Below are 16,417 nucleotides of genomic sequence, written 5' to 3' on the forward strand. Positions count from 1 at the left end.
GCTTGCCGAACTCCCGCTTCGCGTCGTTCGGCAAACTGCAATCGCGTGCGGAAAAGAATGGCTTTCTGCACTTGTTAGGAAAATAACTATTGTGAAAAGTTTATTTTTTACTTTATAAAAAATAATTTATAAAATATAAATTATGAATTATTAAAAACATAAACTTATACTCTTGTAAAGTATAAAGATGTAGGTACAGTTCAAGCTGCACAAAAGAAGTAAAGTAACGTCTTCTTCTTCTTGTAGTTCCTTCTCCTATCAAAGGTTGGCTATCATCACAGCTATCCGTACCTTATTGGCGGCTGCTCTGAAAAGATCTACTGAGCTGCAACTATACCACTCTTTTAGGTTTCTCAGCCAGGAATTTCTTTGTCTTACGAAAGTAACATAAAATCGTGAAAGAGGCAAGTTACTCCAGAGCTCAACTAACAATCAATACAAAAGGTACAGAACGTAGGATAGGAGGATATACCAGATATATCACGGGAAAACATTCAATATGAAGATGGTCAATTTGGAAAGATGGAAACATTGAGAAAATTAAACTAGGAGGTCCACTTTTGATGTCACGAATCCAAATTATTTTAAGTATATGTCTGCATAATGAAAACATTCCAAATAAATAGAAGAATTCGGTTACAATCACCCTTCATAAAAAAGGAAATACATTAGATCTTGAAAATTGTAGGCCCATCAGTTTGCTAAACCACCTATACAAGCTCTTTACTCGAATACTGGCAAACAGATTGGAGGTAAAATTCGATTTTTATCAATCAGAAGAACAGCTGGATTTAGATCAAGACACGAAACAAATGACCATTTGCAATGCCTTAAAATTTTAGTTAAGAAACTCTAAAAAAGTCTATCGAATAAAATAGACCACTTGCTCTTATCATTGTTGAATTACACAAATCATTTGAGCGTCTGAAAACAGTCGCTATTTTTAAAGCATTAGCAGAATGCAGAAAACTCCTCTTTAACACAGAATTTACTATTTTACAATTTACAACTAAAGCTTAGCTAGGTTGTCATCATAATTAGATTTCTGAATCAACTAAAACTACGTACCGAGACGCGTTTGATGATGTGAAAACCCATAGACAATATAATACACGTCAAGATTCTTAAAGACAAATTGAAGGATGAGAAAATTCTCTTTACAAGGATTCCGAGGATATAATGTCCGGAATTCTCCATAGCGATAAACGAATCACAATATCAATATTTGAAGGTTTGTGATCTGACCACAGTAAAATAGTTATTTCTCTCATTTCTCAATTGGTAAATTGGACGAAATATGTTGACTTCTATATTATATATTAAACCAGTTTTTTTATTGTCAGGCCTGGCAACACAACGAAAAATATAGTATATTAAAAGGTTCTTGATTGCCAAGATTGCAACACTTTTAGCAGATGGTTGCTCTGTTATCACGTGAATTAGCTCCTCTTTGACTTTTATTGAATATAATTAATTTTACCTTAATATAAAGAAGTTGACATCACTCAGACAAAATTCATATCACCATTATTTGTATAACATTAATTTTTTCAGAGCTCATCTAACAACGAATGCGAATGGTACAGAACGTAAGATCGGAGGATATACCAGATATATCAAGGGAAAACATTCAATATGAATATGGTATGCATCAGATTGCTAAACTACCTATACAAGCTCTTTACTCGAAGACTGGCAAACATATTGGAGGTAGAACTCGATTTATATCAATCAGAAGAACAGCTGGATTTAGATCAGGACATGGAACAAAAGACCATTTGCAATGCCTTAAAACTCTGGTTAAGAAACTCTTAAAAAGGTCTATCGAATAAAATAGACCACTTGCTCTTATCATTGTTGAATTACACAAATCATTTGAGCCTTCGAAAACAGTCGTTATTTTAAAAGCACTAGCACAATGCAGAAAATTCCTCTTTAACACAGAATTTACTATTTTACAATTTACAACTAAAGCTTAGCTAGGTTGTCACCATAATTAGATTTTTGAATCAACTAAAACTATGTGACGGGACGCGTTTGATGATGTGAAAACCCATAGACAATAGAATACACGCGACGATTCTCAAAGAAAAATTGAAGAATGAGAAAATTCTCTTTACAAGGATTCCGAGGATATAATCCGCTGAATTCGCCATAGCGATAAACGAATCACAATGTCAATCTTTGAAGGTTTGTGATCTGACTATATTAAAATAGTTATTTGTCTCATTTCTCAATTGGTAAATTGGACGAAATATGTTGACTTCTCTATTATACAGGGTGTCCACTTATATTTTCCCCAATTTTAACTGCCTATAACTTCTAAACGACTCAAGATAGAAATATGCGGCTTTCGCTGAAATGTTTTATTTTAGTAAAAGTTTTGTCTGAATGGACTGAATTTTTTATATCGCTTTCATATACGAAAAGAAAAATGGCGGATTTTTGAAAAAAACTAATTAATTTTTAAAATGAGAGGTGCAACGTGGATATCACATACCTAAATAACATAACTAGGCAAATTGATATAAATATGTTATGTGATTTCCACATTGCATCTCTCATTTTAAAAATTAATTGCTCAGTCATTTGACCACGGACTTTAAAAAAATTTATATCGTTGGATAGGGAAATTACCGCTTTTTTAAGTTTTTAGATAAATGACCATTTTTTATGTCGCTTTTAAATAAAAATGGCGGATTTTTCGAAAAAAAAAAACGTTGTTGACTTTTTTTATTGAAACACCCAGTATATTTTTTTGTAGCTTGAAAAAACGGTCATTTACCTATCCAGCGATATTAAATTTTTTAAAATCAGTTGTCAAATGACTGAGCAAATAATTTTTAAAATGAAAGATGCAATGTGGATATCACTTAACATAATATCATTTTGCTTAGTTATGTTATTTAGGTATGTGATATCCACGTTGCACCGCTCATTTTAAAAATTCATTACTCAGTGATTTGACAACCGATTTTGAAAAACTTTATATCGCTGGATAGGTGAATGACCTTTCTTTCAATTTACAAAAAATATACTGCGTGTTCCATTAACAAAAAGTCAATAACGTTTTTTCAAAAATCCGCCATTTTTCTTTTCATATTTGAAAGCGATATAAAAAACTCAATACATTCAGACGAAACTTTTACTAAAATATCACATTTCATCGAAAACCGCATATTTCTATCTTAAGCCGTTTAGAAGTTATAGGCAGTTAAAATGGGGGAAAATATAAGTGGACACCCGGTATATTAAACCAGTTTGTTTATTGTCACGCCTGGCAACACAACGAAAGATGTCATAAGGTTCTTAATTGCCGAGATTGCAACACTTTTAGCAAGTTGCTCTGTTATCACGTGAATTAGCTCCTATTTGACTTTTATTGAATATAATTAATTGTATCTTAATATAAAGAAGTGGACATCACTCAGACAAAATTCATATCACCATTATTTGTGTAGTATTAATTTTTATATTAAAAATAAATAAAAATTTACCCGGAATTGCAGTCGTACTATATTCTAGTTCAATCAGAGAGTACAACAAGCATCTCTTTTTAATACGACTGAAGTTTCGGGTTGCAACAAAACCGAAAATATTTATTTATTTTCAATTTATATATTTACCCTTAGGCCTGAATACCACGTATCAAAAAAAGTTGATTAATAGCAAGCTGAAAATTTGTTAAAATTTGTGGGACAGGTTAAAAATTTTGAACGTCAGACTACAAATATGTCCCATGTATTTTGTCGGACAGAACTTCCAATAATTAATTTGTTGCCCTTTCAATAAACTCTCATGCAAAAATAAGACTTCTATTTATCACCAACATAATTTCTGTCATTTATCACGTTCTACGTGTCGGACTTATTAAAATGCCAAGTTAGTGATAAATAGCAGTCTGATTTTTGCATGATAGTCCAGGAACTGAAGCTTTTCACCTCGCAATTTTTACAGAATGGATCGATTTGCTTGAAAATTTGAGAATAAGTAGTGGATAGCCCAAGGATCAAAATCTATATGATGCGGAAAGGCGCTTTGACCTTGGGGGTGGTTGCCACCCCATCACGTGGTTGGAAATTTTTTATTATATTTTGACCGAAAAGTTGATAAAAACATTCATTCTAAGCAAAAAATGTTCTATACATTTTCTTGGTAAAATTAATAGTTTTAGATTTATTCGCCATCGAAAGTCTTAGTTTTATGTCGAAAAAATCAATGTTTTTCGATATATACTCATTAACGATTCACTCAGTTTTTGCCTTAGAAAAATTTTTTCAAACCAAGTTCTTGGAAATTAAATAATCTACAATTTCATATTAAATCATTTTTTCGTATCTCTGATGCTAATCTTTCTATTCTGAAGAGAATGGCATTTTTTACCAAACTACAAAAATTCGTTATTCGTTTTTAACTCCAGTTTTTTAAAAACTAATCATTATAAGCCAGTCAAACGTCTAGAATCTATTAATAATACATAAATAAAGAAGAATGAATAAGGCCAATGATTAAAAGCACCGCTAACTTAAATTATTATGCTTCCAATTGGATTTCTCTTTTTTTTTTTCAAAAAAAATATATTGTTTTTTGAACGTAACTTTTTAATTTTTTATCTTAAAAAGTTTTGTGATAAAGAATTTTATAGGTTTTTATGAGATCTATAAGGCTATTAATATTAAATCTTTTTAAAATCCTCAGTGTCAAACAGGAAGTGACTTTGAATGGGTTGGTAAAGGTGGTTTTTGCATGTTATTACAAGATTTAATTGTCAATAGCTCACTCAATTTTTGCCTTAGGAAAAATGTTTGCAAACCGTGTTCTTGGGAATTAAAGAAGCTATAATTTCATATTTAAACATTTTTTCGTATCTCTGATGCTAATCTTTCTATTCCGAAGAAAAGGGCATTTTTTACCAAACTACAAAAATTAATTATTCGTTTTTAGCTCCATTTTATTACAAACTAATAATAATTTTAAGCCGGTAAACCTTCTAGAACCTATTAATAATACATAAATAAAGAAGACCAAATAGGGTCAATGACTAATGTTAATTAAGCTGGTGATAAGGGGGTTGTTTCTGATAAATTTTTTGCTGAAAAAAATAGGGACTGACATTATTTTCATTATAAGTTACTTAATTTTTGAGGTAGAGACTTTTTTTATTTCTGTAGATAGATATTTTTAAATACTTTAAATTAGTTTCAACGAGTTATCCTCGAAAAATGCATAGTTTTCCCGTCGTTTGACTTTGAATCTACAATATTTAGCATTTGACGAAGAAGAGCTAACATATAAAAAAGTATAGCTCGATTACTATTGGTTTTAAAAAAATTAAAAAAACCAGATTTGTTTATTTTTTTAAAAGGTACATTTTTATTAAGCAAAGTTGTTTTGATAAAAGAAAACTTTTTGAGTTATTAGCAGAAAACTGATTAAAAACATTGATTTTTTCGATATAAAACTAACACTTTCGATAACGAATAATCGGAAAAGTATTGATTTGATCAAAAAAATGTATAGAACGTTTTTTGCTTAGAATAAATGTTTTTACCAACTTTTGCGGTCTAAATATAATATAAAATTTCCACCCCCGAGATGGGGTGGCAACCACCCCCATGGTAAAAGCGCCTTTCGACATCATATAGATTTTGATCCTTGGACTATCCACTACTTATTCTCAAATTTTCAAGCAAATCAATCCATTCTGTAAAAATTGCGAGGTTTTATTCTATTGTAAGCTTCATTACATGGACTATGAGAGTTTAATGAATGGGTAACAAATCAATTGGAAGTTCTGTCCAACAAAATACATGTGACGTTTTCGTAGTCTGACCTTTCAAATTTTTAACCTGTTCGACAAATAAGACTTCCCCTGTTCCAGTGTTGCCATAAATCAAAGAGTATCCGACTAGACACCGTTAAACTATAAACAAATGTTCAGCTGGCTATTAATCAATTTTTTTGGTATGCGGGATCCAGGCCCATCTATTTTGAGTACAAAGGTAACCATTTTCGCTAGAAATTTACCGCGATGAGCAGATGGGATGTGAATTGTAAATTTTAAAATTCCCTCATCTTCTTATAGTCTCACAATCCGTATGGCTTACATTTTTAGAAGTATCGGATGGTGTAACCCGAAAAGGTTTCCTTTGTTTTTAATCTGGTAAAATATAAAATGGTATTTTAAATGTTATTTTATGTGCTGTTAGATTAAAAACTGATAATTTTTTTAAACATTAATTTTTATGTTTTAGGCACTTTTGAGTTACGGCTTAGTACTAGGAATTGGAGCAGGAGTAGTAAGAGAAACGTCAACCATAGTATTGGGCCACTATTTTAAACGAAGAAGAGAATTTGTTGAAATGGTAGCGCAATCGGGTGCTGGCGTGGGTATAGCATTATTTTCCGTACTTTTTAAAGAAGCAGTAGGGTAAGTTTATAAAAAAAACTGTTTTATCATACAGGGGGTTTCATTCTAGATACTTATATCAATTTTTTTGGTTAATTGCAGGGTCTTTTGTCGATATTGCTCATTGGTCCAGGCTGCATCTGTTTTGAGATGGACGTTGTAGTATAGTATAGTTGATCCAAAAGATGGGATAACCCAGACATCCAAAGTGAAAGTTATCCTTCAACACCAAATTGTTCTATATGGTCCACACAATGTCCAGAAAAAAGTTACACCATTTTGAGCGTCGGGTTTGGGGGGGAGAGGGGGGAGAAATCGGTAAATTCGTAGTTTTTAAAGTTTTTAGCAAATATATCTAAAACTATGCGGTTTAGCATGAACAACCCTCTATACAAAATTGTTCTACATTCAATTTGAAATAAAAAATGCCCTATGCATAATCTTTCTAAAATGAATGGTTCCAAAGTTACGGAGGTAGTATAGTATAACTGGTCCAAAAAAGGCCTAAACAAAACATCCAAAGTAAAAGTTTTCCTCCAACACCAAAATGTTCTATATGGTCCACATATTGTTCAGTAAAAAGTTACACCATTTTGAGCGTCCGGTTTGGGAGGGAGATGGGAGAGAAGCCGGTAAATTAGTAGTTTTTTTAAGTTTTTCGTCAATACTTCTAAAACTATGCTTTATAGTAAACAGTGTTATATACAAAAATGTTTTACATGAAATTTAAAACAAAATATCATCTATACATAATTGTTATAAAATCAACGGGTCCAGAGTTACAGAGGGTGAAAATTCGAAGTTTTCGATACTTTTTATATATTTTGCTCAATATTTATGATACATCTATACCAAAAACCCAGACATCCAAAGTGAAAGTTATCCTCCAACACCAAATTGTTTTATATGGTCCAAATAATGTTCAGAAAAAAGTCACACCATTTTGAGCGTCGGGTTTGGGGGGGGAGAGGGGAGAGAAATCGGTAAATATAAAAGTATCGAAAACCTCGACTTTTCACCCTCCGTAACTCTGGAACCGTTGATTTTATAACAATTATGTATAGAATCTTTTTTATTTTAAATTTTATGTAGAATATTTTTCTATAGAACATTCCCTACGCTAAAGCATAGTTTTAGAAATATTGACGAAAAACTTAAAAAAAACTACTAATTTACCGACTTCTCCCCCATCTCCCCCCCAAACTGGACGCTCAAAATGGTGTAACTTTTTACTGAACAATATGTGGACCATATAGAACAATTTGGTGTCGAAGGAAAACTTTTACTTTGGATGTCTGAGTTAGGCTTTTTTTGGACCAATTATACTATACTACCTCCGTAACTTTGGAACCGTTCATTTTAGAAGGGTTATGTATAGAGCCTTTTTTATTTCAAATTTAATGTAGAACAATTTTGTGTAAAGGGTTGTTCATGCTAAACCGCTTAGTTTTAGAAATATTGACGAAAACGTAAAAAACTACGAATTTGCAGATTTCTTCCCCCTCTCCCCCCCAAACCCGACGCTCAAAATGGTGTGACTTTTTTCTGAACATTATGTGGACCATATAGAACAATTTGGTGTTGGAGGATAACTTTCACTTTGGATGTCTGGGTTTGGGTCGTCTAACTATACCATACTATTGAGGGGTGGCATATTTTTTTGCAGAAATTGCTTGAAATGAACTCATATAATAATAATTGAGTTATCCTGCCCCTCAAAAAGGTCCGGAATATTGTTTAAATAATCAAAATGTCAAAAAATTAAGGAAAAATTCGATTTTTTTTTTCGTTTTTTGATTACAACTTTGAAAGTATTCACTTTCGGGAAAAGTTGCACTAGTATAAAAGTTGCGTAATTAAATTTCCAACAATATAGGATTGGTTAAAGATTTTAAAAATTGTCACCCTTGTTGTAAAATAGCCATAATTGTGAAAAAAAACATAAAAAAATAAATATTCGCAGAAAAACTTTATGATATATTAAAACAATAATGTAAATTTCATTAAGATCGGTTCAATATATTTTGCAAAATAAATTTTTGCAATCCAACTTTCGCAAAAAAATTAATTTTTTCAAAATGTTGCAGGACTGAAAATAAAGAAGATAGCAAGTTGAATTTTTTTTAGCATATATAAAAATACGGTATCTTTCATTTGAAATTTGCAAAATTATAATCGGTTAACTACCACGACGTCAGGAATTTTTTTAAATAAACATTAATTTTTGGTGCTACGCGCAGGAGAGCGGTGTTCGATTCATACAAGTTGATTTCCACCAACATTTCTTCCAGTCTTTATCTAATATATTATTTTCTTACTCTATATTTTGTTGTATTTTAATATTTTAATTCCACAAAAATCAAACTGATTTGATTATTGTCTGTGAAATATTGTTTAAACAATTGCATATAATTAAAAATAATAAACTTTTATTCTCTAAGTTAAAACATATGAACAAAGAAAGTTTTTGCTAAAAAAGTGTTATTTCAAAGGACAGAGTATGTGTTTTTATTTTGCAATAAACAAATTTATTTATTTATGTCGAAATGTACTAAAAATTAAAATTTATTATTCATTATCAAAGGTAATTGGAATGCCCAATCAAAGCAAACGTATCCGCAGTCCTGCGCGTAGCACCAAAAATTCATGTTTATTTAAAAAAATTCCTGACGCCATGGTAGTTAACCGATTTTAATTTTGCAAATTTTAAATGAAAGACACCGTATTATTCTATATGGAAAAAGAAGTCAACTTGCTATCTGCTTTATTTTTAGTCCTGCAACATTTTGAAAAAATGAATTGTGTTGCGAAAGCTGGATTGCCAAATTTATTTTGCAAAATCTATTAAACTGATCTTAATGAAATTTACCTTGTCAAAATAGTTTTTCTGGGTGAAATATGAAAGTCCTAGGTGTAGCATAAATGGTTGAAAAACGTAAAATACGGATACTTATTTTTATGGTTATTTCGAAATTATTGCTATTAGTTTGTGTCACCCAGTCAATACGCACGCCCCTGTATATTTGAAAATATTTTTAGATTATGGCAATATGTGTGCCCCAACTTTTACCTAAATAACTTTTTTTCGTATTTCTTACGACACACGAGTAATTGGACTTTGTCCCACTAATGCTCCGCCCTGTATGAGGGTATCTAGAATGACATTAAAGTCAAATAAAAAAATAATGAGTTTAAAATTGAAAATATTTCTGAATTTATTAAACAAAAACATGCATTGGGGTCAAAATTTACCCCCTTGGTCATCTCAAGGTTAAGACATCCTGTTATTCTGTTGGCTTTGTTTCTTTGTTGGGCAGCTTCCGCTTCTGTATCTCCATAACTGCATGAGTACTCCCGGGTAGCTAATACTTTTTACTTGCTGGATTATTTTGCTTTTTACTTCCAGCTTGTACCTTATTAGATCTTTAGAAATTACCATAATTTTTGTTTTATTTGGTGATATTATGTTGAACTCTCTCGCTGTTATATTAAATTGATATAAAAGTCTCTGAAGGTCACCTTCACTCTCTACAATAATTATGGCCTCATCTGCTTAGCCTATATACATATTATAGAGATAATTTCTTCACCCATTCTGTACCCTATACTCAGAGGTTTTTGACTTTATGAAAAATTTCATTCATAATGAATTTAAACAGCATCAAGCTCAATGAGTCTCCTTGACGTATGAAAGAAATTATTCATATATTAATACATATCATCATTAACTAGCAGCAAAAAATTAAAAATATGATTTGTCTAACGTGATCAGGGAATAATAATAATAATAAAACTACTTGCTAATTTACTTGTAAATAACTTAATTTTGATTTTTAGTAAACTAGGTTGGCGTCTAGGACTCCAAGCAGTAACCGGTCTCCTGGCTTTGGCATTTTTTCTTCCCATCGTGTACAGATCCGCAAACCTTTATCATCCTCAGAGACGGGCAATCACCCATCTTAAAAACCAGCGGAAGAAAATGAAAGAGAAGAAATCCCACACGAAAGTGCCCAAACCGCCGATGTTCGACTTTAGTCCCTTGAAGAGTAGAGGTCTTAGGGTACTTATGATAGCCTGTGCCTTCGCCGCATTAGGAATTTATGCTCCAATATTTTACTTGGTGAGTATTTTCTTTAGCTACCTTTTCAATCAATATTTCCAATCGAATTAAATAGAACACCCCGTGATAAGCTAAATCCTGTTCACGAAGATCAACGATGTATTAACCAAGGGCTTACTTCACGCTGAAATTTGGTACTCATATATTTCAGCACCCATTCTTTCATTAATCGTGGACTCATTATTTGTGATTCTGGTTAAAGCGAGGAAACACAATATTATAATGGTGTTCCGTTTCGTAGATTAAACAAAGGCTTTATATTTAGGAAATTGGAATCCCTTCTGGAGTATAATGGGAAATAAAAGAGTATCTGAGCACCTATTTCGAAAGCACTAAGCCTTCGAAATGTGGATAAAGCAGGAGTAGAAAGCACCTAGTTAACCTAATAAGAACTATGTGGTAAAAATTCAGCCAAAGTTAAAGAACCCAGAATATATTCAAATGCCTTATCTACTGCCTGAAATAACACCTTGGACGCTAAGTTGAAGTTGAATGATCCATTCAAAGTCTATCCATTCATAGCTATTATTCTTACACAGACTATTCAATGTTTATTTTACATTTGATTGCACTGACTGGAATTACGTATAGTAAATATTTTAGACCAGAATTAAAAAAGTTAGGTTTTTATAGTTCTTTTGTGGATTTTTAGGCGTACCAAGGCTATAGAGAAGGTCTTGAAGATAACGGATTAGTCGTTTTACAAACCTTTATGGGTTTCGCCACTGCCTTGGGCTGTGTAGGATTCGGTTTTGTTATAATAAAACCAAGTACGCAATGTCTTATATCAAGACAGTATTTATGTCAAGCAGCTATGGTAGGAATGGGTAAGTAGTTACTACTGCAATGTTTATTTTAATTTATTTACAATCTTCTAACACTGACACCAATAAAACAATTAATTTATAGCATTTATTTACTTAATCATACAAATTTATTTTAAAAACTGATTTCTACAATTTAATTTCTTTGTATATATATTTCGTGAAACACTCCCAGATTTCACTAGAAATTACTCGAATAGTCGAGTATTCTCATTCGACTTTTAACGTTTCATGTACCTATTCTAAATATATTGTCTAAAATCTTAGGGGGTGTTGTTTTATGTCTTAAACTGATAAGATCACTCATGTTTTCATATTAATTATACTTTATTAAGGTGATTTTTCGTTTTCTTTCTCAGTTCCTTGTATTGTAGCCGATTTTAGTTTGCTTACCATTTCTTCTTTCTTCTTTTGCTATTTTAGTTATTTCCTTTTGTATTCCTTTTTCTTTCGATGTCCAGTCGTTGTTTACATAGATACGATCTTTATGCTGTTTTAGTTTACTATCGAAAGAGTAAAAAAGTACACTTACCTAGGGACACTTATAACCGAAAATAATGACTACACTGCAGAAATCAAAGTCAGAATCGAGAAAGCACGTTCTAATTTTATGAAAATGAAAAAGGTCCTATGTAGTAAAGATTTAACATTAGCTCTTAAAGTACGCCTAACAAAATGCTACGTATATAGTGTACTATACTATGGACTGGAATCATGGACGTTAAATGTAGAGACAATGAGACGACTTAACGCCTTTGAAATGTGGACGTATAGAAGAATTATGAGGGTTTCCTGGGTAGATAGAGTTACGAACAATGAAGTACTGAGAAGAATAGGTAAAGAGAAGGAAGTTGAACTGACAATTAAAGAAAGAAAACTACAGTACCTTGGACATGTGATGCGGGGCGAGAAGTATGGCATCCTGCGACTCATAATGCAGGGAAAGATAGATGGCAGAAGAAGCATCGGCAGAAGACGAATTTCATGGCTGAAGAACCTGAGAGAATGGTTTGGATGCAGCTCAAAACAACTATTTAGAGCTACTGCCTCAAAAATTAAAATAGCTATGATGATTGCCAACCTCCGTAGCGGAGATGGCACCTGAAGAAGAAGTTTACTTTTCTTGTTTAGGATTTCCATTTTATCCGTGAAGGTTTCTGTTTCTATGGCGCATACTGTTCTTCCTATTTTTTTGTGCTTTTTAGTTTTATTTGTGTTTGCAACTTTCCTTTTTGCTAAATTTCTCCAGTTGCTCCATTCTTTCATGTAACTGTTTTACTTCTTTTTTTTTAGTTTTTTATTCTCTACTTTTACATCCATTAACTTTTTATTGGTTTGTTGTTGTTCTTTCCTTATGTGTTTTATTTCCTGAAACATTTCATCCTTTTTATTTATTAGCTCTTTCATCATTGTAATCATAACATTTTCCTTGTCTTCCTTTCTGACTATTTCTACTTTTACATTCATTAACTTTTTATTGGTTTGTTGTTGTTCTTTCCTTATGTGTTTTATTTCCTGAAACATTTCATCCTTTTTATTTATTAGCTCTTTCATCATTGTAATCATAACATTTTCCTTGTCTTCCTTTCTGACTATGAAGAAAAATATATTCCTAATTTATCTGTTTCAGGTATCTCACTCCTGGCCCTTAGCGCAGTTCAGGGCTACCATGGTTACGTTCTTTTCGTTTGGCTCTATGGGATCTGTTTAGGAGGATACAACTATGCCTTAAAGATGTTTACCCTGGAACGAATCAAGGGGAGACATTTTACCAAAGCCTGGAGTTTTATTCAGGGCGCTAAATCGATACCTGTTCTAGTAGGTATCCCTATTACGGGATACATCAACCTGACCTATCCCCGTGCGGGGTATTACTTTAGTTTTGTTACGACTATTATTGGTAAGTTAATTTTATTATATCTATATCGAGAGCCAGAGTTAATGTTGGTAAAATTTAATATATATTTGTCTGAAAATGCTTTAATTTTTGAGTGTGTGTAAGAAAAAATATTGACAGAATATCTTGGGTTCAACGCATTTCTAACAGAGAAGTCTTAAACAGAGTAGGTCAAGGCGAAGGTGACTTAATGAAGATGATAAAAAAGAGAAAACTTGAATATCTGGGGCATATAATGAGAGGTAGCAGATACAGGATGCTGCAGTTAATACTCAATGGAAAGATCGACGGAAAAAGAGGAATTGGTCGAAAGAAATATTCATGGCTCCGAAACCTTCGTCAATGGACTGGCTTATCAGCAGATCAATTGTTACATGCCGCACAAGATCGAGAACGATATCGGCAAATTGTTATGGAAGCTACCCACGCCTAAAAATTTGGGCACGGTACTTAAAGAAGAAGAAGAAAAAATACTTGGGAGGCTTAATATTTCTTTGCGATCACGGTAGAGCACAAATCTGCTTCATCTACTTAGGGAATAGCAAGTCTGGGGAGCCCATAGATTTGCCCGTAAATACCTTTCTCTCCGGGAAACCATACATAAAATTCTCATTACACCATGTTTTCCTCCCCATCCCACCCAACTGTAATATGGAGAAAACCAGATGCAAAAATGTGTAAGCCAACGTGGGAGCTATCGTGCTAAAAACTTAATGGTCTTATGCGGCCACAAACAATGCTCTTGGCGCACTGAACCAAATCCAATTGAATATAACCATAATATGGAGAAAACCAGATGCAGAAATGTGTAAGCTAACGTGGGAGCTATCGTGTTAAAACCTGAATGGTCTCATGCGGCCACTAACAATGCTCTTGGCACACTGAGCCAAAACCAATTGATTACCAGCTTTGTTCCTGTGCGCGAGGCTCTGGAGGAATTAACCAATGGTTCCCAGCCACTCGCAGGAATAAATATGAATACTCACCAACATGCAATGCAAGTGCGGTGTTTAAATGCCAAAAACCCGACCACTGTAAACCAACCTTACTCAAACTGCGTTAAAAACCTTGATAAACCTCAACATCGCCACATATAATACTCGGGCAATCTCTTAAAAAGGAGAGAAGAATCGACATTTTGAAAAGACATTTAAAATATTCAATACTGTTTATGAACTTTTTATTATTTAAAATAAATATAAATAGAAATTGTATACTAAAGTAGAATATATTCTGTATGTTTTAGGAGCCAGTTTAATGTTCCTGGTCGGCACCCGAAAAGAACACCAACCCATAGTAAACAGCAATTCGAACAATTGCAACCTAAACGCATGCACCATCGCCAACCTCAACGAATGCATATGTACCCCATACGGCCCCTACAACCCTATCTACACCCCAGACGTAAACCCCTACAACTTCTACCGCCACGGAAGCAACCACTACGAGCGAATATTTCCCAGTTGCTCCGACCACTGCGACAAGTCGCCGTTCCATAGGCACTCGTTCCGACACCGAAGGGAGCCCCACATCCAGTACCTGCCGAAGAGCCTGAGTTACGCGGCCAACATCAACCACTCCCCTTATTACAACCCGAATGTGTGTAATAAGCAAGAATGCGTTCGGTACGCTTCGCTTCCTAGGGCGAAAAAGGGCACGCTGAGACCTAGTAAAAGCGTGCCAGAGGGTCTGGCTAGGTGGGAATATTGTAGAGCTTATAGGAGGCCAATTATTAGAAATATTCAAGTGATAGAACAAATTACTACTTCGGTGTAAATAGTATTTAAGACGATAATTCCTTTTCGACCATATTTGAATTATATTTTGACTTATTCTTTGCCCTATGTCAACAATATTTGCAATTGCTTTCAGAAAAAGATTCTCAACAAAAGGTTTTCTCGATATCGACATTTGTCACTAACCTAAGTCCAATTCTCCAATGAGAATAATATTCTCTCTACTAGTACTTATAATTCGTCATAAAATGTTTCCATTATTGTTTGAGGCTTGATGGCTTGTGTGCCATATACTCCGATAATCTCAGGTCTTCCTTCCGCATTCCTATCTTTGCGGATCTGATAGTTTAAGAAAAATATTGAGGAATGGGATGACATGAGTTGCAGAGTTGATTTACATATAATAATATTTATGTATATTTCATGTTTAAGTCATTCCTACTGAACTTGTATTGTTATTTAGATAATACTGGGAGATTTTCACATTTTAATAGTATCAAGTAATACCCAGAATGAAGCACAAACTTAACGAAAATATTAAAAATGACAATGGAGAACTGATAATGAACTTCAGCTTTAATTCACTCACATCATTCATGCAGCTGAACTTCAACTGCACGTATAACCAATCTAGAATAAACAGAATATTTTTGACTACAAAGACCAAATACACATAGTCATTTAAAAACATCCGTTGGCAAAATCTATGATAGATGAAGTCAGTGTCGATAACGATTAAAGTAAACTGTAAACCCAAGACTTAGCCAAGCCATTGGACGATGCTAGGAATATATTCCTCTAATGCATTAAATAGTTTACGGTTGTGATAACTCGGGTTAGTACCATTCTAACAAAGACGAGTTTTTTTAATAAAAATTATTAGCAAGACTCGAGCTCAGAACTCCTGAGTTTTACGCTGTTAAATAACTACCTATCACTGCACCACCAAAGGTAGCATTACATCGGTTCAGATCGCTTTAAATTGGAAACCCAGTATTTCAGCTTTGCATAATAATAAACAAATTTAAAAAAGTACCTTAGTAGATCTTAATCTTAAAAGTCATTTGTTTTTATTTATTGCCTTCTTTATCCAGTTTGTCTTAGATTTCTATCTCTTTATCTGTCTAACCATTGTTTTCTTTGAATTTCTTCACTTTTGTTTGATTTTGGCTGTATAAGCATATCAAGATATTCAAATCTCATTTTATGTCTCAGACTTTTTTTATTTTCAGCTCGTTTTCTTGTTCAATTTCTTCACTGTTCCTGGGTTTTCGTTTTATGACTGTATATGTCTGTTTCTTCGAGGTTTAATTTGATACTTTTAAACGATTTTCTTATGTAAGCATTGCCTCAAAATAAATTAAGTCAATTGGCCATTATCAAATCATTTCAGACGTCTCCATTATATTTTGCTAGCTAGATGTATCACTA

General features: G+C 33.0%; 1 protein-coding gene across 1 annotated transcript in view; it reads left to right on the forward strand.

The window, feature by feature from the left end:
• LOC114333384 (monocarboxylate transporter 2-like) overlaps window positions 1-16,071 on the forward strand; it is a 141,756-nt gene extending 125,685 nt beyond the window's left edge. Inside the window, exons 5-9 of the mRNA XM_050641370.1 lie at window positions 6,255-6,430; window positions 10,247-10,529; window positions 11,182-11,356; window positions 12,984-13,253; window positions 14,497-16,071. Coding sequence (XP_050497327.1) covers window positions 6,255-6,430; window positions 10,247-10,529; window positions 11,182-11,356; window positions 12,984-13,253; window positions 14,497-15,026 — 1,434 coding nt within the window. The 3' untranslated portion in view covers window positions 15,027-16,071. The remainder of the gene's footprint in view (window positions 1-6,254; window positions 6,431-10,246; window positions 10,530-11,181; window positions 11,357-12,983; window positions 13,254-14,496) is intronic.
• The last annotated feature ends 346 nt before the right edge of the window (window positions 16,072-16,417 follow it).

Source organism: Diabrotica virgifera, chromosome 1 (genome assembly GCF_917563875.1).
Source record: "Diabrotica virgifera virgifera chromosome 1, PGI_DIABVI_V3a".
In the NCBI taxonomy this organism is placed as follows: domain Eukaryota; kingdom Metazoa; phylum Arthropoda; class Insecta; order Coleoptera; family Chrysomelidae; genus Diabrotica; species Diabrotica virgifera.